We start from the raw sequence: 25523 nt of genomic DNA, 5'->3' as shown, positions 1-25523 counted from the left end.
ACCCGGCAGGGAGTGCCGCGCATGCGCGCGGGCCGGCAGGCGCGTCAGGCGAGCCGGGACGGAGGCTGGCCGGCGGTGCTGTCGGACGCCCGTCCCGTGCGGGGCCGGGGCGGCGTGGTCAGAGCGGACGCGGGGCAGCAGTAAAACCGACTGTTTATTGGCGTGTCGTACAAAAGTGCCCGGTCGTAGAACGCGTATTACAAACCCGGGAGAAGGGGAGGGCCACGCGTTTGGCATGCAAGTTCACGGACGCCGGCCGGCCCCGGCTCAGCCCCGCAGGGCGTGCTGGTGCTCCCGCGGGGGCGGGCTGCGGGGCCAGACCGCGGGGGGCCGGGCCGCGGGGGCCAAACCGCGGGGGGCCGGCCCAGGGAACCGTCCCGCGTCCTTTAAAGCGGCTTAAACCTAAGAATGCGGACAACTACGAGCTGCTTCCCGGGCCGGTGCGGACGCCCGGGACCCCGCACGGCTCACCGGCGGCCCCCGCCCCCCGAGCCCGTCAGGCCCCCCATCCGCACGGCCTGCACGACCCCGGCCCCACGCTCCGGAGGCCTCCGCCTCTGCAGTCCAGGCCCGCAGTGGGCAAGGCGGGGTGGGGGATGCACAGCCTGCGGCTCTCCTGGGGAAGGTCCTGCGTGGGGCGGGGCGCGCTCCCCACGGCCCCCCAGAAAGGCGGGGAATGGTGGGGAGCCGTTTCCGTCCGCGGGAAAGACCGACCTCGGGCCTGGGTACCGGGCAGCCATGGAAAGAACTAGACCTCAAGCAAGGGCTGCAGCCAGATTCTCGGTGCAGAAGTCTTGACCCTCCGGCCACAAGCAGGTTCCAAGGGACGGGCGACCGCCCGAGGCGGGAGGCAGGCGTGCTGCGGACCTAGGGCGTCGGACCTAGGGCGTCGGTCGAGCTGGGAAGGGCCGGTCGCGGGCTGCTTGTAAACGGGCTGCCTTCTGGGGGCAGCTGCCTCCGTGGCTCAGTATGACGTCTTTAAGACTTGAGCTGCGCTTTCTGAAGGAATTTGCCGTCTGGGGCCTCAGAGGTCACCGAGATGGCCCCCCTCAACTCCAGCCCCTGGGGGGAGGGGCTGCCCCAGGGACGCTGGCATGAGGCCTGAAGCGGGATCCGGCAATCTGAGTACTGACCAATGTAAAAAAATAAATATCCATTAAAAAAATAACTTCTGTGTATCTGTGTGGGAGGGGTACACACGGTGAGGGACCACCGAGGCGGCATGGCAGCTGGGAGCTGGGTCGGGGGTCCTGGAGCCGTCCTGTGGAATCAACCGGCACTGGCCTCTGAGAAACAGCATTTCAGCGAGAAGGTCACCACGGAAGCTAGGACAGACAGCAAGACACACACACAGCATACGGGACAGTGTGGGGGTCAGGACTCAGCCCCATGCACAAGGCACAGAGTGGGAGACCAGCTTGATGGCTCACCATCAAGTCCCCCTCTTCACTGAGGGAGGGCAGGAAGTGGCTGTGCCCTGTGGACAGTGGCTTTGAGACCCGGGGGACACTTGCTTCCCAGGTGATCCCACTACCCCTTCCACCTGTCCCCTGGCCATTACCTGGTGACAAGTCTCCAAACGGAGCTGTCCCTGTTCCCTGGGTTTCCAGCTCTCTCCTGCCTCGTGGTCCTGCAAGCTTAGGAACTGCACTACAGAAAGCTCCAGAAACCCAAGGGCCAGCCAGCCAGAAGGGAAAAGCCAGAAAGGAGGTGTGGCCTGCGGCAGCTCTCCATCACACCAGGAAGTACACCAGAGCCCCAGAGCCCAGGACGAGCACCAAAACCCACACCCAGGCCCCTGCCACACCTGCGGCCGGGCCACCAGAATGCCACAGGGGATGCGCCTGCCGCCCCCCAGGTCAGAACCTGGCTTCTGGACTGGGCTCTTAAGGAGCTTCACTGGACACGGCAGCCCTGCTCTCCGCGCACTAGAGGCCACAGGGCGGGCCCCAGCAGCCAGTGTGCAGGGGAGGCAGAGGGACAATAGTCCCCGAGCCCGGCCCGGCCCGGCCCTCCGGCCTCCACACCCAACCCCCCGTCAGCCATTCCGTCCCCGGCCTCGAATTCAACCAAATGGTGAAATGGGGCACCAAAAAAATGTCTGGCCAGTGGTGATGAGAAGTGTCCAAGGGAGCCCACCGGCAGGAAAGACCCCAGAGACCCGCCCCGCGTTCAGGCAGTATGCTTAGAAATCCTCTAGAAATGTATCAAGGAGTAAAGACAGCCAATGATAGAAAAATAGTTTTCAGTGGCTCTGGGTAAAGACAAGTGATGAGGCACGTCCCGTTCACATCACGCGGCAGCCTCTCGAGGTGGTCCTGGGGTCCCCCTGGAAAGAAAGGCCAGCAGCCTAAGAGGAACGCGCAAGCACACTGGGCCACGCAGCTCCCACCCCTGGGACACCGGCTCCCAGCAAGCTGAAGGGGCCAGCAGCTTCACCCTCAACTGTCCCTATACCAGAACCTTCCACGTCTGCCTTGCTTCTGTTCCGAACACATAGGCCGTCACAACTTAAAGGTCAGACACCAGGCGTACCATGCAGAGGAGCTGCAGCCGGCCCCAGGCCTCAGGAGGCCCCCCCCCAAACCCATCACTGAAGCCCGGGGATCCCAGGCAGGAGGAGCAGTGGCCTCAGAGCCTGCTCGGGGCTACACCGGTGCCGCCTGGCAGTGTTTGGGGTTCAACACCCCACTCCTGGGGGCCCTGGGCCACAACCCGGAGGTCCACACAGGGACAAGAGCCAGGAGGCGAGGGCAGTCCCGCAACAGGCCGTCTCTGGCAGCGGGCGGTGTGGCCTGGGGTCGGCTGGCGGGGGAGGCCTGGGCGGTGGCCAAGCAGCGGGCGGGCAGCACGGCCCTGGGGACCCGGCGGGCAGGCGTGCACGTGTGCGCCGAGGGCGCGTCCACGTGTGCCACCCGGGGGCCGCTACCTGTTGATGGAAAAGATCCTCCTCGCCGAACTCCGCGGCCTCCTCTTCTCCCTCCTCCCCGTTCTCCGTCTCCCGCACCACCGAGGACTGCTTCACGGTTCTCATGGCCACCTCCTGTGCAAGAGAAAGGCCGCGAACGCTGGACCCCTTGGGCAGCGGGGGCCCCCTGTCTCGGTGACGGGCAGGCAGGACGCTCTGGCCGAGAGGCACATCCCGCCGCACCCCAGATCGCGTGCTCCCTGGCCTGCGCACCCTACTGCACCCGGCCTGTGGTGTAGTGAGGGTGAGGCAGGGAGCCTCCAGGAGGGACCCCAGGGCAAGGAGACGGTGGCCCCCAACAGGGCGCGGGCACCTACCTCCCCGTCGGCGTTGACCAGGACGGTCCGGAAGCTCTGGCCCGTGCCCCAGCTGTCCTGGCTCTTCCACACGAGCGTCGAGGGGGGGCTGTGGGCCACTCCCGCACCAGCTGCCCACACCTGGGGACACCGGAGGGCCTCCCTATCAGCTCTGGCTCTGGGCCCAGTACCTGCCACCAGTTAGTTCCCGGTCCCTCCCCTCTGGGTCCTGCTGACGGAGGACAGTTGACAGTGTACAGGGGACACTGAGGTCCGGTGCCCAAGGACTCATGTCAGCAAACACAGGCTGAGCAGCGAGCAGAGGCCCATCAGCCTCAGGGGTCTACACCCGTGATCTTCTGTCTCTGCCCGCCAGAGACAGACAGCCCAGACCCTCTCCCACTGTGGGAGGCTGACAGGTCACCCCAGGGCTCCCCAGGGCTCCAGGGACAGTCCAAGGGCCCAACGGCACACAGGTGGCCAGTGACAGGGCACAGCTGTTCTCAGAGCCAGCCCCCCCATCCCACAGCACTGCCTGCTTCCCAAGAACCCCCCACATCGCAGCCCGCAGCGCCGGCCCTCCCACAGCCACCTACCGTGACCGTCTGGCCGGCTCGCAGCACGTACTTGGGCGTGAACTTGTAGGAGATCTCCTCCCCTTCCAGGATCTGCCTCTTGATCCTCCAGTTCCCCAGAGACTGGTCCTGGCACAGGGGACACCGCGCCTGACGCACGGCTCAGGGAGGGCGCCCCCAGCTCCGCGCCGCAGCCCGGGACGCCCCTCACCTTGTCCGAGCTGTTCTTCAGCTGCACGAACCTGCCCTCCAGGTCGATCTCGCCGATGCTGACGCCGCCCGAGGCCGAGGCCTGCTGCGCCAGGTGGAAGCTGGTGGTGCTGCTGCTGCTGCCCGTGCCGGTGCCGATGCCGCTCGAGCCCGCGCCCGGCGACTCCTCCGCCTCCAGCCGCTTGCGCTTGCTGCGGCCCGAGCGCCCGGCCGTGGACACGCTGCTGCTGCTGCTGCTCGACGTGGCCCGCGACACGGCGACCCGCGACGACGGGCTGGGGGTCAGCTTCAGCCTGTGGGACGGAGGGGACCGCCGGGCCCGACACACTCGCTAGCCCAGTGGGGCGGGGGGAGGGGAGGGGCTTCTCGCCCGGCCCCGCCCCTCCGGCCCTCCCGCCCGGCCCGCCCCCTCCGCAGAGCACGCCCACCTCTCCTCCTCGCCCTCCAGGAGCTTGCGGTAGGCGCTGATCTCCATGTCCAGCGCCAGCTTGACGTCGAGCAGCTCCTGGTACTCGGCCAGCTGCTGCTGCATCACGTCCCGCATCTCGGTCATCTCCTGCTCCTTGGCGTCCAGCATCTTGCGGAACTTGTCCCGCTCCCCAGCCATGGTCTCCTCGAGCTCGCGAATCCGGTCCTCCGCGGCACTGGCCTGGCGGGCGGGGGGGTCCGGGCAGCCAAGTCAGGCCGGCCTCTGCGGGTCAGGCCGAGAAGCGCACCGGGCTGCTGCGGACGCGGGCGGGCACCGACGGCGGGCAGGACGACTTGGTGGGGTGGGGCCGGGGGGCTCCGGAGGCCCGTGGGCCCTACAGCCCCGCGGGCCAGGAGGGAAGGGGTGCTGCGTCACCCACGCTGCCGTTCCGGCTCGTCTACACCCGACGCCGGGAGGGCGGGCCCGCAGCAGCAGCAGGCCCGCGGCGGGGCAGGCCCCGGGAGTCACCTGCTTCTGGAGGCCAGACAGCTGGTAGCTGAGGGACTCGAGTCGCACGCGCGCTTCCTGCAGCTCCTCCCGCGCGGCGCTGGCGGCCTTGTCGTTCTGGTCGGAGCTCAGCTTGGCGCTGTCGAGCTGGACGGACCCAGACAGAGGTGTGAGGGGCCGGCCGCGGGCAGGGAGACCCCGCCGCCCCCCGCCGCCCCCCGCCGGGCCCCGCTGCCCCGCACCTTGGCCTGGTAGGTCTGCTCCAGCTCCAGCTTGTACAGGCGCACCTGCTCGTCGTGCTGGCTGCGCAGCTCGTCCAGCGCCTGGGCCATCTTGAAGTCGTACTCCTGCTGCCGGCTGCTGTCCACCTCCACCAGGCGGCGCTCGTGCCGCCGCCGCGTCTCCCGCACCTCCTGCACCGGACCGCGGTCAGTGCCCCGCCCTGGGCCCCGCACCCCCGCCTCCGCGACCCCGATTCTCCCCCCTCCCCGAGCCCCAAGTCCACGTGGGCGCCCAGACCCCGGACCCGCTGCGGAGTCACGGCCACCAGAGCGGACCCGGCCCGGCATCCCCCACTGGCAAGCAGATAAATAAAACGTGCCCCCCCCACCCACAGGGGCACTACCCGGCGCGACCGGGGGCCAGGCGCCCCCACACGCTGCCCCGGGGACGGCCCCAAGCCCAAGGCCGCAGGGAGGGAAGCAGACACAGGAGGACACGGGGTGTGAGTCCACGCGGGTGACCCGCCCAGACCAGGACGGGAAGGCGAATGGAGCCGCTGGGAGGAGGGGGGTTGACGGCTGACCGGACTGGGTTGCTTTGGGGCTGACAGAATGGTCTAGAGTTAGAGATGAAGTCTGTGCAGTTCTGGAAACCAGCCGAACTGTACACCTTACAAGTTTCGTAGAACAGGAAGGTTCCAATAAAGCTGCTGTTACAGGAACTCCTGACAAGGGCTCCTGGGGGGCTCATGCAGGCGGGCACCGACTCTGGTTTCCGCTCACATCATGACCTCGGTGGTGGGATCCAGCCCCACGTCCAGCTGTGCACTGGGGGGGCCCAACCTGAGACTCTCCCACTCCCGTTCACTCTGCCTCTCCCCCTGCGCGCACACTCAGGCACTCCTCTCACTCCCTCACGTAACTCCAGGAATAAAATCTTAAAGTAAGAATTCCTGCTGAGCCCATCCCAGGTACCTGGGGACAGAAACACAGAGACCCAGGCCTCAGGACAGCGGTCGCACACCACAGCGACACTGAACCCAGCGGGAGGTCCGGCCCCGGAGCACAGCGGCCCAGACACAGCTGCGGGCGGAGGGCGCCGTCCCCCAGCCTTGGGCTCGGAGAGAAAGAGAAACTCGCTCCGCACGGCCGGCTGTCACTCACACTGTGCCATCAGCTTGTAAGACCAAGAGGACTGCTTCTCAAGGAAGCCGGTCCTGTTCTCAACCCGTGAACCTTGGAGAACACAGGACCAGGACACCCACCTTCACGGCAGCCCCCGTGGGGGCTCCCCGCCAGGAGCTCCTGGCCACCAGCCTCAGGGAGCCCCACCAGGAGCCCTTCCAGTGTGTCCTGCGGGCTCCCCTCACAGGTCCCCGCATGGCTCTCTTCCTGGGATCCTTCCTCACAAGTACGGACCCCCTCAAAGCCTCAGGGTCTCCAGCGGATGCCTTCAGGGCTTCCCGCGGGGGCTCCCCCCTAGCTGTCATGGCCCTGGCTCTCAGGGGCCCAGGCTGGAGCTGGAGCCCACTCCTCAGCTCTATGGGCATCGTTCCCGCCAGCCCCTGCTCCCGCCTGCTCCCGGGGCACTGAGTGCAGGAAGCTGCAGCCCCAGGGTTCCGTTCTGGGCTGTGACAGGACAAAGAGCTCTGTGATGCTGAGCAGGGAGGGGCCCCGATGCCACATCCCCCACGGAAGACACAGAAACCCCCGCTCTAGCTGCCAGGAGGGCAGGTGGGGCCACCATACCCCAGAGCCTGGGGCCAGGGATTCCGAGCTTGAGTGGGGGGCCCAGGAAGCAAGGGACACAGATGGGCCCTCCCCTGCCCTTTCACAGAGAGGGTCTGCCGTGTGTTCAACGGCGGCACCCCAAAAGATGTGCCCATGTCCGAATCCCCAGAAGCAGGAGTGTGATCTTATTTGGAAAGGGGGCTTTGGAGATGGAATCTGTAAGAGTCTCCAAATCAGAGCTTCTGGATCGTGCCGGTGGGCCCTAAACCAATGACAAGTGTCCTCATGAGAGACAGGAAGCACGTGAAGACAGAGGCACACATGGAGGGATGAGGCCACAAGCCTGGGGGGCACCTAGAGCCCCCGCCCCCGGGGCTGGGAGAGGCAGCAGGACCCTCCCCCGGATCGGGGTCCTGTGCTCCAGGAGGTGGCAGGACACCGCCACCGCCGTTCGGGGTGCGAGCCGCCCCCAGACCCACCTCCTCGAAGACGTTCTTGCGGAAGTCGAGCTCCTCCTGCAGACTCTGGCAGCGGTTCTCCAGGTCCACGCGCATCAGCGTCTCCTTCTCCAGCTGCTTTTTGGCCACCGCGTGACCGTCCTCCGCCTGGGACACAGGACAGAAGCTGAGGCGACAGTCTGTCTGCCGCACTGTGTGGCCTCTCAGGGCCCAGAGATCCCCTTACACACACACACACACACACACACACACACACACACACTCCCAATAGGGAGTGTCAAGGGCTTGGGGACCGGCGGCCACCGGCATCCTGGCCCTGGGCCACTCCCCCACGACAGGACGTCTGGCCACCACCCCAGACCCCGATACTCGCCACTGGGGCTGCTGGAACCCCACCTTAGCCAGCTGGGCCCGCAGCTCGGCCACGTCGCTCTCCAGGCCACGCTTCTCGCTGAGGGCGGCGGCCAGCTCCGCCTCACTCCGGTGGAACAGGGACTCCAGATCCTTCACGCGGCCCTGAGCCGCCGCGAGCTCGCCATCCCTCCTCTTGGAGCTGCCAGTCAAGGGCGGGCGTTAGCTAGGAGCAGGCGGGGCGAGCCGTCGGGGGGCGATGGGGGCCTCTGGCAGCGCCAGGAAGCCCCGGACCGGCTCCCTCCGGCCTCTGAGCCACCGGCACCTCCCGGGGTGACAGGGCCTGGGCCGTCGGCACAAAACGCGTCCCTTCCTCAGACCCGCTCTGCACATCAGGACTCCGCCAGCTGACAAGTAGAGCGCTCAAAAAGACCTCAGGAAAGAGCTAAGGTCACTTTTAATTTAATGTCACCTTTTTTTTTTTTTTTTTGGACAGATCACAAGCAGGCAAAGATGCAGAGAGAGGGGGAAGCAGGCTCCCCGCTGAGCAGAGAGCCCGATGCGGGGCTCAATCCCAGGACCCTGAGACCATGGCAAAGGCTTCACCCACTGAGCCACCCAGGTGCCCCTTTAATGTCATTTTGTGTAATTTTTGGACACGAGGAGAATCACGTCGGGGAGAACGATGTTTAAAAAACCATAGAATTTAGTAAAGTTGCAGGTTAAAATGCTGCCCTTTGAAAAGTTGATCTCGCTCGTAAACTTAATACGCTTCTCCAAGCAGGTTCAGCTGACGCCCCAGGAGATGATTTCCGCGACATTAAAGAGGCAAACAGATTCTTTAATGCCCAGCTGTCTGCAGCATGGGCCTGGGGCCTGGGGCTCCTGGTCGTTTCTCAATGAAATTCGCCACCTTCCAGGAGTTGAATGCGCGCCACCCCCCACCCAGGAGCCGAGGGAGCCGTCCCCAGCAAGGGGACAGTCTCCCCCAAGTGCTACTCACACAGGGGCGCTATGGGGGGCAAGCAGCATCCCTGGGGCCAGCCCCCCAACCGCACACCCAGTGAGAACTGCTGGGGACGCAGCTTCGGCTGCACGAGGCGGGGGCGGGGCGGATGGCATAGGGACCCGTGGCTTCGGCGGCCAAGCTGCCGTGTCCTCAGCAGCAGCCCTAGAACACAGAGCTCCAGCCGCGCCTCTGACCACCATCCTCCATAAGGGTCTCGGGGTCCCCGCAGTCCTCACCCCTGAGCTTATGCCACATGATCCTGGCTCTCCTGCCCGCGGCGGGACAGAAACCCTAAGCCCCTGGAGCAGCTTCTGCAGGGCTTTGGGAAAACGAGTTCCTCGTCTGAACCCGTCACCGAGAGCCTGCTTTGTGGGGACGGCCCCCCTCGCGCCAGAGATGCACCTGGGAGCACCGGGCTCTCCTGGTGCGGAACTTTCTCGTGGGAGGAGCCGACAGTGAAGCCCGCGAACCGCATCAGGAGGGCAGAGAAGGGGGAGGGAAGGGAGGGAGGAGCCCGAGCCACGAGGGAACCCCGTGGGAACCCCACTTGCAAGGCGCACAGCCCTGCCCAGGGTCGCCCTGGAACAGACCTGGATGAGGGGAGCATTAAGAATGAGCCAGATCAAGGGGCGCCTGGGTGGCTCAGTGGGTTAAGCTTCTGCCTTTGGCTCAGGTCATGGTCTCAGGGTTCTGGGATTGAGCCCCGCATCGGGCTCCCTGCTCAGCGGGGAGACTGCTTCCCCCTCTCTCTGCCTGCCTCTCTGCCTGCTTGTGATCTCTCTCTCTCAGATAAATTAAAAAAAAAAAAAAAAAAAAAAAAACAGATCTGTTATTTCCAGGAGAGCACTCAGGCAGAGGAAGCAGAAGTGCAAAGGCCCTGGGGTCAGGTGTACCTGGCAAGTTTAAGATCAGCCACAAAGCCAGGGTGACAGGAACAGAGGCATCAGGTGATGTGGAAAATGTTTTTTTTTTAAGTTCATTTGAATAACCTCTAAACCCATCGTGGGGCTTGACCAAATAAGCCCAACACATGCTCTCCCGCGGGGGTGAACCTGCCACCTTGATGCAGAAAATCTCTAAACACCTTCAGCCAATATTCGCATTCTGCCAAACTCCACAGAACGGCCCAGAAAGCAGGGGCGCCAGGGACTCCCACGGGCCACGTCTCCCGAGCATCAAGCTGAACGCGGCTTCCTCATCTGTGGGCCAGTCCTGGAGGGTTGCGTGAGAGCATGTGACCTATCGGTCGGGTCCTCCACGCAGCCACCCACGCTCCTGTCCTCGCCGGGATGTGCTGATAAACGGGTTAGGAAGAGAACCCACTCGACCTAAGTGCAGCCGGCTCCCTGCTCGGGAAGGGCTCCTGCGGCGGGACAGGAAGTGAGGGAACGGAGCCCGGCACCTGCAGCCTCTGCTGGCCAGAGAGCGGCCGCCGGAGGAGGCCTTCCCAGGGGAGCAGGGGCCTCCGCTGAAAGTGACGGCCCAGACGCGCAGAGTCCCTCCCGCCAGCCCCGCTGCACCGGCCGCTCCTTGTGTCCTGTCTGCCGCCCGCCACGCCCAGCACCAGGCCGAGGGAAGCGGCGGACAGAAGCTGTCACGGAGCCATGGGACCGGCCTGCCTCAGCCACGGCTCCCCTGGCGAACCTGTTCTGGGTGCGGGAACATCCCAGTGGCTGGGACAGAATGCCAGCGTGGACGACATCTGATGACTCTGGGGGGACATCCACGAGAGGCTTGTGCCCTCCAAAGCCCAACCCTGCCGGTGTCTCCGGCATCCACTGTGAGTTTACGGAAGGCCGTGTGGGTGCTCACACAGGCCACCCAGTCTGTTTGGGGGAAGCCTGCTGCAGACTTCTACTTTTCTCCTTAAACGAGCGTGCATTTTCCACTTTGTCGCCAGTGAGCACCTGGGACCACAAAGCAGGAAAAGTCAAGACTTCTCGGCCTAGACAAGGAGCCACACCCAGAGTCCCAGGCATGTGGAGGCTTCTGGAATCCTCAGGGGCTACAGGGAAAGCAGTGCTGACCCTGGAATTACCTCAATCTTCCCCCAGAAGCACAAATCGTTTTTTAATTAAAAAACCTACCATGGGGCACCTGGGTGGCTCAGTGGGTTAAGACTCTGTCTTCGGCTCAGGTCATGATCTCAGGGTCCTGGGATCGAGCCCCGTGTCGGGTTCTCTGCTCAGCAGGGAGCCTGCTTCCCACCCCCACCCACCCCCACCCCCACCCCCTCTCTCTGCCTGCCTCTCTGCTTGTCATCTCTGTCTGTCAAATAAATGAATAAAATCTTCACAAAACAAAAAATCTTCAAAAAAACAAAAAAATCCTATGAAACTGGTGAGCTACAGTCTACCCTGGGTCTAGCATCACTCCCTGGCCGAGGACCAGGCTCTGGACCCCGCGGGGCCACCCCGCGCGCGCTTCCGCTCCAGTGGCTCTCCACGGAGGGACCCGCGGCACATCCCTGAGCCAGAGCTGGGCTGAGGCCACACACCGTGGGGCTCCGAGTCTGGGACGTTCTAGAAAAGGCAAGACCGCGGTGGCCCGGACGGGACAGGACAGAGGGACAGGGGAACACAGGATCTTTAGGGCAGCGAAGCCATAAGGGCGGATGCATCTTCGTGATGCAGGTGTCCAAGCTCGTGGAAGGCACCTCCCGCTGGGAGGGAAGCCTAACGTGGACTCGGGCTCCGGTTAGTGACACTACATGGGTGCCGCGTGTGGGTCACGCCGGCGGAGCTCGCCCGCTACTGGGTGGGGAAACCAGAGCAGAGACTTTGGAAACTCTGGCCTTTCCACTCATTTCCCTAGACACACAAAACTGCCTACACCCAAACATGGAGGGGAAGGAAAACATCCCACAAACGTGAAGGTGACTCTGTCGGCAGCTGGGACTGGGAACCGGGACTTGGGAGCCAGGCCTCGGTCCAGGTCCCTGCCAACCTGAGGGATCCTGGACAAGCCTGGCCCGGTCTGCCACCCCCAACACACACACTGAGGCGGGGACAGTGACAGTCCAGCCCTGGTCACGGGTGGCCGCCTGGGGTCGTCGTGGCGTCATGGTGTCCTCTACCCAGTACTAGTGCCATCCCCGCCACGGCACCTGGCTGGCCACGCCGTGCGCACGGGCCTGTCTCCGGAGCAGCCAGAGAAGACACAGCACTTCGGAAGAGAAAAGGCCAGGCCCGAAGGCTGCCGGCCCGGCCCAGCGGGGACCGCAGCCCGGATGTGGGGGGGACGGAGGCGGGCGGCCCCACAGCCCCACAGGAGCCTTGGAGGATGAGGGTCCCCAGGCCACACGTGAGGCAGTGCACCAAGGTCTGTGGGGGCCCGCGGCCTGGCGGTGGGGACGGGGTAGCACACCAGGGGCTCCCAGACCCAGAGCAGAGAGGGGAGGCTGGGCTGCATGGCCCGGGGCCGTCCTCTCCCTGAGGGAATTGGGGGAGCCACTCAGGTCTACTTTTTATTTTTTATTTCTTAAAGATTTTATTTATTTATTTGATACAGACCACAAGTAAGCAGAGAGGCAGAGAGAGGAGGAAGCAGGCTCCCCGTGGAGCAGAGAGCCCGATGTGGGGCTCGATCCCAGGACCCCGAGATCATGACCTGAGCCGAAGGCAGAGGCTTTAACCCACTGAGCCACCCAGGTGTCCCAGCCACTCGTGTTTAAAAGCTTCCCTGGGCTGAGTGATGCTGGGGGACCAAAGGTGGTGGGAAGGGCCGGCTGGAGGCCCGGGCCACAGAGCACACCCCTGCCAGCGGCCAGCCCACCCGGCCCACACGACGGTGTCGGGGTGCCCGAGGGCCGCACGCCTACCCCTTGTTGGCCTCCTCCAGCTCCGCCTTCAGCTTCCCCAGCTCGATCTGCAGCCGTGCCCGCTCCCGCGCAGTCTCGTCCAGCACCCGGCGGGCGTCCGCCAGCTCCGACTCGTACAGCGTCTTGATGCCGCTCACCTGCGGGGTGGCAGCCAGGCCCAGGTCAAGGACAGACCCCCTTCCCCACCAACAATGGGCCATCCCGGCCTGAACACGGCTCCTCCCGAGGCCCCCCACCCCCACCCCAGGGGCACCCCAGCCGCCCGAGCTCTCCCGGTCCCGGGTCCCCCGCCAGCGGCGCACACAGCTCATGCTTCTCGCCGCCTTCTCGTACCCAACCTTCCCCCGCGTCGGCACGCAGAGGGCCAGGCACGGGTGTTAAAACCATCTGGAACCAAACTAGGGCCGTGAGAGGGCCCCCGGTCCCCCTAGGGCGGCCAGAGTCAAAGAGACAAAGAGTAATAAACACGGGCGGCGGTACCGGGAAACCTCAGGCCCCCGCGGGCGGCGGGGCAGGAGTGGGAAACGGGCCGGCGCCGGGCAGCCAGGTGGGCAGCGGACCCTGGAACCCAGCGACCCCACAGCTGGGACCTCCATGCCCGGAGAAGCAACACGCGCGTGCACACGAAGCTGCGCGTTCGCAGCTCGGCCCACCGCAGCCGGGAGGTATAAACAAGCCCAGCGTCCTCCCGCCGACCGGCAGGTGCACACACGCGTCCCCACACGCACGAGCGTCCCCGGCCACCAGCAGCGGCGGGGCCCCCAACGCGCTGCCCTGGGGACGGATCGCAAGCCCACGACGCGCAGGGAGGGAACCAGACACAGAAGGGCACGTGGGGTGTGAGTCCACGCGTGTGACACGCCCAGACCAGGCTCCCCCACGGACAGGAAGGGGACTCAGGGGTGCTGAGGAGGGCTGGGGGTGACGACCGATGGGGACGGGGCTTCGTTTGGGAAAGCGGCCACGTCGGAGGGGACGGCTGTGCACCTCTCCCCACGCACTAGCCGCTGAGCTGCGGAGCGCCGGAACCACAGGCGCCGGGAACTCCAGCTCAGTGACCTGCAGGCGCAGAGTACGACACAGAGCCGCCGCTCCAAGTGGCACCACGTTGCCTCCCACGAAACCACACGCCAGCAGGTGGGGGGGTGCAGGGGTGGCCGGGACCCCTCCTCCCACAGGAAGGCCCCAGGGCGGAGGGGGCTGCCCGGAGTGGCCAACGACCTGCCGCACGTCAGGTAAGCAGCATCCCGCTGCCCAGGGACAAGGGGCCTCCGGGGGCGGGGGGGGGGTGCGCTTCAGAAGAGTTGGGGTTTTCACAGCCAGTCTGAGCGCCCCGCACTGGCCTGGGCATCCTGGGCCTCAAGACAGCAGCTCCCAGTCACTTCATCCCACAGGTGAGACGGGGTGTGCGCTCCTGGCCCGATCTCACAGATGGGGAAACTGAGGCATGGAATAGGCAACTGGTCTCTGCGGACCCATCACGTGCAGGGCAGAGGATGTCCACTGGGGGCGATCCCAAGAGGAGGACACGCGATGGGGGAGCAGAGACCACCTCCTCCCTCCTGTCCCCTGGCTGCGGCCACCACCCACCCCAGGACAGCAAGGCTCCTCCCCCGCACAGAGGTGGTCGCCTGTGGCCACGCCCGGTGTTTGCACCTCTGGGAACCGGATTCTGGAATCAGGCTCAGTTCACAAAAGTGACCGCTCCTGTCTCCAAGCGAGCCTGGGTTTACCATGTGTCCTGGTTCTGCCTCCTGCCGTTTCACCTTCCAGAACTCTCCTAAGCCTGAGGGAGAGCGCGCACAAGATCCCCGGCCCCGACCCCCACCCTTTCTCTCACACCTTCCCCTCACGAGGCAGGGGTCCCGGGATGACTAGTGACCGACAGTCACTAAGGCCACCAAGCCCTGAGCCAGGCTGGGGCATAGGGCAGGAGAAGCCAGCAGTGGTGACACTGTACGTAAGTTCTCTCTTTTTTTTTTCTTTTTTTCTTTTTTAAAGATTTTATGTATTTACCTGACAGAGAGAGATCAGAGATCACAAGTAGACGAAGAGGCAGGTAGAGAGAGAGGAAGGGAGGCAGGCTCCCCGCTGAGCAGAGAGCCCGATGCGGGGCTCGATCCCAGGACCCTGAGATCATGACCTGAGCCGAGAAGGCAGCGGCTTAACCCACTGAGCCACCCAGGCGCCCTGTACGTAAGTTCTTGATACTTCATTCCCAGTGGGGTTTTTGCACGACCTTTAATTTTTCTTTTAAGTAAACTCTACCCCCAACACGGGGCTCAGACTCACAGTTCTGAGACCGGGAGTCACACACGCCACGGACGGAGCCAGCCCGGTGCGCCACGGATTTTAATCTTTTAAACGTACCATTAAAATATCATTGGGCCCACTGCCCGGCCTAACCATGAGGAAACACCAGACTGACCCCAAACTCCTGACCAGCGCTCCTCAGGGCTACTGGGGGACATCGAGCCCTGGGAATCTCAGAAACGCGCTCGGTCCAGAGGGGCCCGAGGAGACGTGACAGCTGAGCACTGTGAGGTCCCCAGGGCGTCCCGGGCCGGAGAAGCGGGGGAAACTGAGGACCCCAAACAGCACAGGTGTTAGCCCGTGATGTCGCTACAGCGTCAACACCGGTAAAACCACTGTGACAAGACAGGAGCGTGAGACGCTGACGGAACTGTGCTGGGGGACACGGACCCTTTACTTACTCCACAAGGTTGAGTAAGTGAAAACACCTCGTATTGTTTGTCTCCACGCCTGAGACTTCTGGGCGCCCCTGGATTCGCTCGCCCTGACTGCTCTGGGCTCTGAGGCCACGCTCTCACAGTCCCCTCGAGTGTCCTGGCTCAAGTCCCAGGTTCTGGGGCGTCTGGCCGGCCCCGTCCTGCAGCTCTCGGTCCCGGGGAGGAGGTGCGGGCCGCGCGGGCACAGGTTCCCGGACGCATGGACGAGGTTCCCGCAGCGCAGAGCGGACGCTCGTGCCTTCGTCTTCCCGAGGCACCTCCGCAGCCGGGCCGGGGGCTCCGGGCCGCGGCAAACCCATCCCGCCCTCTGCGGGTCCAGCCTGCAGCCCAGGGTAGTTTCCACGTCGGTCCGTGGCTGAGGGGGAAAGAAAGGAGCAGAGACTTTGCGACCCAGGCCGATGACAGGCATTCAGTGTGTGTAAATAAAGCTTTATTGGCACACGGCCTGGCCCGTTCCTGTATACAGTGTCTGCGGCAGCTTCCACTCCCACTGCTGAGTTGAGGAGCCACGGTGGAGACTTCCAGCCCCCAGAGCTGGAAACGCAGACTCCGGCCCTCCAGAGAACACCGGCCAACCCCGCTCTGTGGCCCTGGGACGATTCAGAAACCTCTTGTGGAGGACACACACAGAGCGTCTCTCAGAGCCCTAACAGGTGCTCTGCTGGCAGGCCCGAGCCGCCCGGCCCCTGCGACGGCCCCTGTGACAGCCGCTGTGACGGCCCCTGCAGAAGCCCGGCCACAGCTGACGGGAGACCGATGGCTGGGCCTTTTGTTTTGTCTTTTACGGCATTATTCAAGCGCCAGGAATGAACAAATGTGTTAGCATGTGTTGGCCAGGGAGGGGGAGCATGGCGGGGGGGGAGGGGTGTCCAGATAACCCGAGGTGGCCTTTCCCTGTTCCTGCGTCTCCGGGGGATGAACCCTTCCCAGCCGAGAACCACGGCTCTGCAGGAAATCCCCGGACAGACAGCCGATTGGGCTACTTTCTCCCCCACAGCTCACCGCGCCCCGCCCCTGCTCCCAGGGTCCACCCGGGGGGGCCCTCCTAGCTCCCCCCACCCCCCAGCAGCAACAGGACACCTGGGCAGGTGAGAGAAAAGAAACCGAAGGTCAAAGGAACTTAACACCCAAGTGGGAGGCTCCTTGGAGAACTGCCTCTCCCTCCCGGCTCCCCCTCTCCCGGCCAGCACCCAAGACCTCGCTCGAACAGAAATCGAGCCTGGCCCCAGCCCTTCTGGAAGCCCTCCGGGGACACGGGCACGTGGCTCTTCAGCACAGAGTGGCCGCGGGACCCATATGCGGCACGTGCGGGAGGGTGACAAGGGCTTGGAAGCTTCCGGCGTCCCTCGTGCACCTCCACTGTCCGGATTTTGTTACAGGCTTGCGGCACGCTTAGGACACGGTAAAAGGCATCTTCAAAGGGCTCCTTAAGTGGCTTCTCCTAATGGGATCTGGGGTTGGAACATCTCTGTGATGGGGTCATCCTGAGCACTGGGCGAGGATGGGAGTGAGCAGTACCCCTCCCCCGCCCACTCCATGGGCCAGGACCGCCCCAGCGTGATGACCGCCGTCCTCCTGGGGGAACCAGGCACCCAGCTCCACCCACATCCCTCCTGGAGCCTCCGTCCAGTCCCAGCCCCCGCCCCGCTTCTGCTCACCCACTTTGCAGGGCCCCTCCAGCCTGGGCCCCACTGTAGCCAAGGCCACTACCAGGTTGCTTTGAAAGCCTGTGACAGCGCCCTGACACACACACGCACACACACCCCACGCCCCCTGCTCCAGCGCCCCTCCTTCCCCAGGCGCCAGCTCCCTCCACTGCCCAGTTCCCAGGAGCACTGATCACCTGGCCACAGGGGCAGCTGGAGGCTCCAGGAGAACCTGCTGGTGGCAAGTCCTCAGCTCCAGCCCGTAACCCGGCCCTCAGCCCGGGGACACCCGGAGCCCCAGGCCTACCCCTGAGCCCACGGCGGGGCAGGTTTACCACTGGTGGCAACACATCCTTTGTTCCCAGGAGCCCTCAGACCGGGAGACCTCACCTCTCCAGCTGGGAAGGGAACGGCCCCTCCCCAGACCAGAGAGATCTGGGTCCCCAGGCCCTCCTGCTGGGACTCTAGGTACAACACCCACTCAGCGCCTGGGGGCTCCCATGCCCACCAGGCCCATCACCCTCAGAGAGCTGCCTGCCATTCGCCGCACCTGCAGGAGACCCATGCAAGAACAGGAGAAAGACAAGGCACCCCGGCAGGCAGGAACCGGACCCGCACCCCGAGTACTCAGGCGCCCCTCTGGAAGGTGGCCACCTGGTGGGGGGCTGCAGACAATTCTAGCCTCATGGGATGGATGACAAAACCTGCCCAAGGTCACACAGACTGAAAGGACTTTGCACGAGTGAGCATCAGAGCTCGAATCCAGTCCCCCACCCACTCCCACAACACCGACAGCACCACCTTCCAGGGAAACTTCTTCCTCCCCGGCGTCACCCAGGCCACTTCCTGAGCCGTTCCCGTCCTGGCTACTGTTAAACAGGGGCAACAGAACCCACGGTTCCTCGGGGTGCCCATCCTTTATTCTACAGGACGCACATCAACAGGCCTGGCCAGCCAGCCAGAACAAAAGGGGGGCTGTCATCTCCATTTTACAGAAGAGGCACTGGGACCCAGGGAGTTTTAAATGACTTGCCCAGGGTCACCCAAAGGGTAAGTGGCTCCCAGAAATGACCCCCACACGACTGTCACATGGCCCACGGTCAGGATAGGGGCCTGGCTCTCCTAGGGGGCCCTCGGGGGAACCACAAGGTGAGCACTCTCCCACCGGCCATCCAGATTCCCCGCAATCACACTTGGGTTTGGAAAGGGGCCAGCAGGGGTCCAGCCAAGTGAGAAAAGAGCCTGGGGCCCCTGGGAACTGGGGGAGAGTTGGGTTGGAGCCACAGTCCCCAAGCAAGGGAAGAACCCACCCAGGACCCCCAGACAGGCCCTCCCATGCCCCTAGAGGGTGGGGGTTACCCAGCCCCTTCTCCCTCAGTCTGCAGTGAAGCCCTAGGACCCACCTAGAACCCCAAACTTCCTGCTAAATCCCCAAGACCAGACATCTCTCCACCCCCACCAGGCTCCAGCCCATCCACCAAGTGGGTGCCCCAGGCCCCAAGTGAGAACCTCTCAAATTTCCCATGGGACCCCGAGGCTTCGGACCCCCTCCCCTCACGTGCCCACCTACCCCAGGTTCCAGTACGAGATGGAGCCTACAGCCTAACCACCTCCCCAGTCCCTCAACACCCCAGAATTCATCCCAGGACCCCTGGAGAGTTCCACAAAGAAGAGCACCGTGGGCCCCCCCAGAGGCTCTCCACCCCTCCTCGGGGTCCCTTCTGAGAGCTTGAACTCAGGCTCCTCTGAGACCACAGAACCCCACCAGATTTCCTCCAGGGACGCCAGGACACCCTAACGTAGCCCGGAGACTCTCCGCCTCTCCCTCAGGGGCGGGGCTTTCTCTGGCTCACACCCTCTCCGGCCGAGGGATCCCCAGATGCCCCCCGGCCACTCAGGGCTCGGGCCTGCCCCCCATCCACCAGTCGCACAACGGGCCCCCGGTCCCTTGGGGGATCCCTCAGAGGACGGGTCTACCCCAGACCGCGCTCCTCACTCGGTGGGCTCACGAACCCCTCTGTGGGCCCCTCGGCGGGCGGGGCTTGTCCCAGGGCGTACCCCTCGCTCACAGGTCTCCCGAAAAGCCCCGGGAACCTTCGGTGGGCGGGGCCTGCTCCAGGATGCGCCCCCCTCGTTCCGAGGTCCCCGAAAAATCCCTCGGACTCGGCCCTCCGAGACTGCCCCAGTCTGCACCACTCGCCTGGGCCCCCCAACCCCGAGACCTCTGACGACCCCCTCTGTGGGCAGGGCCCGCCCGGCCTCCGAGCCTCACCCCCGGGAGGCCCCCGAAGCTCCCCGGGTACCCTCAGAGGCCGAGGCCCAGCCCCGCGTGCGCCCCTAGGGCCCCCCGAAACCCCGGGGACCCCCCCGGTGGGCGGGGCCTGCCCGGCCTCCAAGCCTCACCCCCGGGAGGCCCCCGAAGCCCCCCAGGTACCCTCAGAGGCCGAGACCCAGCCCCGCGTGCGCCCCTAGGGCCCCCCGAAACCCCGGGGACTCCCCCGGTGGGCGGGGCCTGCCCGGCCTCCGAGCCTCACCCCCGGGAGGCCCCCGAAGCCCCCCGGGTACCCTCAGAGGCCGAGGCCCAGCCCCGCGTGCACCCCTAGGGCCCCCCGAAACCCCGGGGACGCCCCCCGGTGGGCGGGGCCTGCCCGGCCTCCGAGCCTCACCCCCGGGAGGCCCCCGAAGCCCCCGGGTACCCTCAGAGGCCGAGGCCCAGCCCCGCGTGCGCCCCTAGGGCCCCCCGAAACCCCGGGGACCCCCCCGGTGGGCGGGGCCTGCCCGGCCTCCCCTCTCGCGCACGGGGACCCCCGGGGACCCCCAGAGGCCGGAGCCCCGGCCGCGCGCCCACCTCGCGCGTGGTCACCTCCTCCCTCTCGGAGATCTTGAGCAGCAGCCGGTCGTTCTCGAGCTCGAGAGCGCGGACGCGGTCGATGTAGTGCGCCAGGCGGTCATTGAGCTCGCGCAGCTCCTCCTTCTCCTGCAGCCGCGACAGGCGCGTGGGCGACAGCGGCGTGGCGGGCCCGCCCCCGCGGCCGGGCAGCGGCGTGGCCATGGCGGAGGTGGCGGCGGCGGCGGCGGCGGCGGCGGCGGCTCGGGGCCCGCGCGGCTCGGGACGGCGGCCGCGGCGCGGCGGGCTCATTCAATCCGCGCCGCCGACCAAGATGGCGCCCGGCGCCCGCCGCCGCGGAGCAGCCTGGGACTTGTAGTCTGTCGCGGCTGCGCGGGGCAAGCCGGGAGCTGTAGTTTCCCGCGCCGGCAAGGTTCCTCTCGCCTCCAGCGGGCTTCCCGCTCTGTGCATTGCTGTTGCTGAAACCGCCAGCGTTCAGGGCCAGGCCCCGGGACCTGCAACTCCCAGCCCGCCCCCGAGGGACAGCGGGCTTCTTTCCAGTGCCCACCTTCCCCACTTGTACAATCTCCCTCCCTCCTTGGAGTGCTATTAAAATGAAAGGTGAAGGGACCTCGCACACACGCTCGGGGATGTCACTTACAGGTACGATCAAAATAAAATAATGGTAAGATAAGATAAATAACAGCTCACAGCGGCGCCAGGCTGGCTCAGCCGGAAGAGCATACGACTCCAGCGTTGTGAGTCCAAGCCCCCAGCTTGGCTGTAGAGATTACGAAAAAAAAAAATTAATTAACTTTAAAAAATAACTGAGCTCGCAGATGCAGAGAACAGGTTGCTGGAGGTTGCCGGTGGAGGGGTGGGAGGTGGGCAGCACAGACGAAGCCATCAAAAGACACAAACTTCCAGTTATAAAATAAGTAAGTCCCTGGGATATAAGGCACAGCGCAGTGGCTATAGTTAATAACACTGTATTGTAGGTCGGAAAGTAACTATGTGCGTTGACTGATACCAGCCGCACCTACTGTGATCATTTCAACAATGTACACAAACCTCAGATCGGCAGGTCGTGCACCTGCAACTTCCACAATGTAACATGTCAAGGACAGGTCAGTTTAAGAAAAGAAAAGAAACACCTCACTGAAAGAAGCCGGGCACAAAGGGCCACATAGTACCGCATCCCACTTATGTAAGACACCCATTGGAGGGGAATCTGTAGGGCCGGTCCGGCACACGGCCTGGGCCCATTGTTCTCTGTGGTGGGGCAGAAAGTGGAGGACCACCTCTGGGCGCCCCAACCTCCACCTGATGCCAGCAGCACCACTGCCCCACTCCAGTCCAAACAACCAAATGTCTAGTCACTTCCCCCTGCCATCGCCCCCAGTGGAGAACCACTTCCTTCCCCTCACCCTGGAACTTGCCTGGAGAACTCCTCCTTCCCAGACATCCCACCTTGGGGAATTGGGCTGAAACGGCCTTGCTTGGGGACTCCTGCAAATGTCACACGGAGACCGTGATTGCCCTTCCAGCCCTCGGAGGGCCGGGATGCTCACCTGTCTCCAACACCTGAAACTCACTCTGAATTGCCCTCTCACCAGGAGTCAAGGGCCCCACCTTAGAACCCAAGCAGGAACAGTCCCCAGCTAGACCGTCACTGTGCTGCCTTCTCAAAAGAGACCTTGCGCTTGATGGGACGGACACCTGGGTGGCTCAGCCGGTTAAAGCCTCTGCCTTCGATTCAGGTCGTGATCCCAGGGTCTCTGCTCAGCGGGGAGCCTGCTTCCTCCTCTCTCTCTGCCTGCCTCTCTGCCTACTTGTGATCTCTGTCTGTCAAATAAATAAATAAAATCTTAAAAAAAAAAAAAGTGACCTTGCGCTTGAAACCCGGTATCGTTGCCTGTGCCGTCATCAAACAGAAGAGACGGTGGCAGGATGTAGGATGCGAGAACGAATCCGTGATGCTGCAGGGAGCAGGGCCGGAGCGGGAGGAAAGTGACTGCGGTTTGAGGGTGGCAGGGGGTCACCTTGCCAGACCTCCCCGCCCCCAGACCTAGCTGCAGCCCCCTCCTCACCAGAGCTCCACTGAGCTGACCGCAGCCCAGAGTCCTGGCCGTCCCTCCCCCCCCCCCACTCCCCACCCGGCTCAGGGCCCTGCAGGGTCGCACCCCGCCCCGAACGCCTCTCGCCCCTCTATGCCTCCCGGTCTTTCCCGGGCCAGGAGGCCAGTCCCCTCCCGGCGGTTGCACCGACAGGCCTGAGCCTCAGCCCTCGCGTGTGTAGAACGAGTCTGGCCCCTACTCCCCACCCCGACGCCTTGGCGCTGGGCGGGCCTCGGGTGCCCGTCGCGCCCCACCCCACACGCGGGACCCCCGGGGGCTGGACTCCAAGTCCCAGAAAGCCCTGCGCTTCCCGTGGGTGGGGCCCTGGGCTCCCCCTTCCCCGCGCGGTTTGGGAGGTGACCGCAATTTTCAAATTTTGGCGCTGGACGGGCGGGGCGGGGACCGCAGCTGCCAGGCCCCCGCCCCCCTCCTCTGCGGAGCCGGAGGTCCGGGTTCCCCCCCCTCCCGCCGCCCCGCGAGGCTGGGTGCCCCCTGCGCCGGCTGCCCCCGCCAGGCACGCAGCAGGACGCTCCGGGGCAAGGCCTGCGGGGGAAACTAAGGCACGGGACCCCCAGCGGGGCGGGGCGGGGCGCAGGCGGGACGCGAACCCCCCACCCGCCGGCCCCTGGTGACTGTCTGCTCTGGGGACGGGGGTGCGGGGACGGGGTACGAGGGTCCGCGCCCGCACCGTGCTGCCCGCCAGGCCCTGTCCCGGCCGTGCGCTCCGCGCCCCTCCTGTCGCCGCGCTCGCCCCGCGCAGGGTTTGGCGCCACATCTTTCAAAAACCTCCGTGCAACGGCTGCCACTGGCTCCGGGCCCGGCTCGAGAACCCGGATCCTGAATTCCGGAGCCTGGATCTGTGGGGCCGGGATTCCGGAGCCCGGGGAAGGGCCGGACGCCGGAGTCTGGCTGGGCGGCGCGGCGCATTCCCGAGCACGGAGGGCCCTGGGGCCTCCGGACCCCTGGTTCCAGAGCCCTGCGCTAACCCTGGAGTCTAGGAGCCGACGTCGGGGACCTGGGGGGCTGGAACCTATAATCGCAGGTGGAAGCTGGGCGGGAAGGGGGTGGCGGAGGCTGGCAGGCAGCCCTGGGTTTAGGGAGCGGACTGCATTGGAGACAGGGACGAATACTGGCCAACTTCTCCCCAAGCCACGCACTGGCGCTGGGGCAATTCGGCCCCAACAAAGATCCCTGCTCGGGGGCAGGGGGGCACGGGGGGAGCTGAGAGACAGGACACAGACACACGCAGCACAAATAAGCGAATGACATGGCGTATGGGAAGACGGGAAACGGGGGGAAACAAGGTGAAGGGGTTGGGGGTCAGTGGGGTATGTGGGGATGCAGTTTAAAATCGGGTGGGTCCCTCTGCAGAAGGCTGGCTTTGACTTGGAGAAGCTGACATTTAAGCCAGGACTCAGAGAGAAGGAGGAGTTCAACCTCCTGGTCTGAACGTGTGGAGAGAAAGCCTCCCACGGGACCGGACCAGGCCAGCACTGAGTCTAGGCCTGCAGGTCAGGCAGGGCACCGGGGGAGAACTTCCAGCAGGTGGAGATGTCCAAAATCAACCTTGGAGCTTCGGGCCACCGTAATAACACTAAGCCAAGAGTTTGGGATAAAGAGAGACGATAACTTTATTGCGATGGATGCCTGGCAAAGGAGGCTACGGCTGGTGGCAGCCTTCAGAAACCCTGGGCCCTCCCCAAGGAAGGCGCTGGGGCGTTTTGCAGGGAAGCACAGGATCTAGCAGGAATTGGGTTTGTGCTATCAGCGGTTTTCGTGGCGGTTCTGGGTTCCTGAAACAGAAGGATAAGAAGGAAGGAGGGGAGGTTTGCAGAAGAGAGGAAAAGCTTACTTTAAAATCAAGCTTCACCGAAGCTTAGTGCAGCCATTTTATTTTTGCTCAACTTGAAGCTTTTAAGATGAACATGTAATCAGACATTGGCGTAGTAGCTAGCTACTGCTGCGTAACAGGTAGCCCCAAATGCAGACGCTTAAAGCAACTCCCATTTCTTCTCTCCGGTTCCAAGGGTCAGGAATCTGAATGCAGTTTAGCTCGGTCCTCTGGCCGGGGCTTCACCAAAATGCCCTTCCAGCTGGTTCACACTGTTGATGGAAGGATTCAAGTCCTTGCAGTCTATAGGCCTGAGAGTGTCAGGGTCTTAAAGGCTGTTGTCCGAGGGCTGTCTCAAGTCCTCATCCCATAACAGAGGATCTTGTTTGGGTTTTGAAACCCTCACTGCTTGTTGTAATAGGGAACCAAAACCCAAAAACAACCCAAATATCCATCAAACAATGTACCCACGGTCCCTGTATATTTATGCTAGGGAATATTATATAGCAGTGAAGAGGAAAGTGCCTTGGGGAACACCCAGCCACAGAATGGCCTCCCAGACATAAGATCGTGCAAAGAAAGCAAAGCGCAGAAGAAAGCCGACACTATTCTACCATGTTTATGAGAATTCCGAACCTGGCTGACCTGGCCGATGTGTCATTTAGGGGTCCTACAAACACAATAGAATTGGAAGGGAAAGCAGACACAGAGGTTTTGTCTGGCGACGGAGGTGGCACGTGGGGACAAGTGGAGACAGTGGGGCTTCAACACGGTGGTCATATTTGATTTTGTAAGCTTGCTGGTTGTGAAGGTTCTATGCTATATGCCGGACATACAAGTTATAGATGGTGTTTCTGTGTTTGATAGATTTCATCTTTCAAAAATGAAAAATAAATAAATAAAAAAGAAAAAGCCTCCTTGGGACTGCTATGCAGAGCAATGTGGTCCCAGTAGAAACAGACTATCCTACCACAAAAGAGGAATGGTAGTCGTCTGACCTCAGAGAGGTGCTAAGTAAACTCTGGTGCTAAACACGTGGGGATATTTAAATGTATCAAATCAGCACACATTGTACACACTAAGGTTACACAATGGTTATATGTCAATTATATGTCAATTAAAAAAAAAAAGAATAGGGGCACCTGGGTGGCTCAGGAGGTTAAGTGTCCTGATCTCCAGGTCCTGGGATCGAGCCCCGCATCGGGCTCTCTGCTCAGTGGGAAACCTGCTTCCCCCTCTGTCTCTGCCTGCCTCTCTGCCTCCTTGTGATCTCTGTCAAACAAACAAACAAACAAACAAAAATCTTTAAAAAAAAATGGGATGTATGTATTTTAAAAAATAAATAAAATAAAAATAAATAAAATAAAATAAAATTTGGTTTCAGGATGGCTGAGCAGCTCAGTTGGGAGAACATGCGACTCTTGACCTCAGGGTCGTGCATTTGAACTATGTTGGGTGTAGAGATTACTTAAAAAAATAAAACTTAAAAAAATAAAAGGCGGGGCGCCTGGGTGGCTCAGTGGGTTAAGCGTCTGCCTTCGGCTCAGGTCATGATCTCAGGGTCCTGGGATCGAGTCCCGAAACAGGCTCTCTGCTCAGCAGGGAGCCTGCTTCCTCCTCTCTCTCTCTCTGCCTGCCTCTCTATTTGTGATCTCTGTCTGTCAAATAAATAAATAAAATCTTAAAAAAAAAATAAAAATAAAAGGCGTTTCTCAGTCACACCAGCCATATTTTAAGGGCTCAGTAGCCACACACAGCGGCTTGCCACCGGCCAGCGCAGGTGACACGGAGGCTGGG

At 63.3% G+C, this 25523-nt stretch overlaps 1 protein-coding gene across 4 annotated transcripts; it reads right to left on the bottom strand.

Annotated features, from left to right (window-relative positions):
• Positions 1–136: 136 nt before the first annotated feature.
• On the bottom strand, positions 137–20135 carry LMNB2 (lamin B2). 4 transcript variants are annotated; one of them, XR_006608690.1, is made up of 13 exons: positions 19800–20135; positions 12556–12692; positions 7772–7928; positions 7397–7522; positions 5208–5378; positions 4987–5112; positions 4478–4698; positions 4051–4342; positions 3861–3968; positions 3286–3405; positions 2930–3043; positions 1562–2329; positions 137–1325 (listed from the first exon to the last, which is right to left on the bottom strand). XR_006608690.1 is itself a non-coding variant. In XM_004778156.2 (12 exons), exons 1-12 carry the CDS (start codon positions 20088–20090, stop codon positions 2288–2290), a joined length of 1905 nt encoding a protein of 634 aa, XP_004778213.2. In that variant the 5' UTR covers positions 20091–20135; the 3' UTR covers positions 137–2287. The 4 variants fall into 4 exon arrangements, 2 of the variants coding, with proteins under 2 accessions (XP_004778213.2, XP_044943082.1); XR_006608691.1 differs by having other exon boundaries at positions 137–1286; XM_004778156.2 differs by having other exon boundaries at positions 137–2329.
• Between the last annotated feature and the right edge of the window lie 5388 nt (positions 20136–25523).

This window comes from Mustela putorius, unplaced genomic scaffold (assembly GCF_011764305.1).
Source record: "Mustela putorius furo isolate JIRA1106 unplaced genomic scaffold, ASM1176430v1.1 tig00000095_pilon_pilon_pilon, whole genome shotgun sequence".
In the NCBI taxonomy this organism is placed as follows: Eukaryota; Metazoa; Chordata; class Mammalia; order Carnivora; family Mustelidae; genus Mustela; species Mustela putorius.
The sequence above is the reverse complement of the archived record's forward strand: the minus strand, read 5'-3'. Positions and strand labels throughout refer to the sequence as shown.

Bases quoted from the DNA above. Each gene is read 5' to 3' on its own strand.
- LMNB2 (XM_004778156.2), bottom strand. From the start codon at position 20,090: ATGAGCCCGCCGCGCCGCGGCCGCCGTCCCGAGCCGCGCGGGCCCCGA. The intron at 5,379-7,396 runs GTGGGTCTGGGG...GGTCCGGTGCAG, and splicing joins GCAAGAACGTCTTCGAGGAG to GAGGTGCGGGAGACGCGGCG. The intron at 3,044-3,285 runs GTAGGTGCCCGC...TCTCTTGCACAG, and splicing joins TGGTCAACGCCGACGGGGAG to GAGGTGGCCATGAGAACCGT.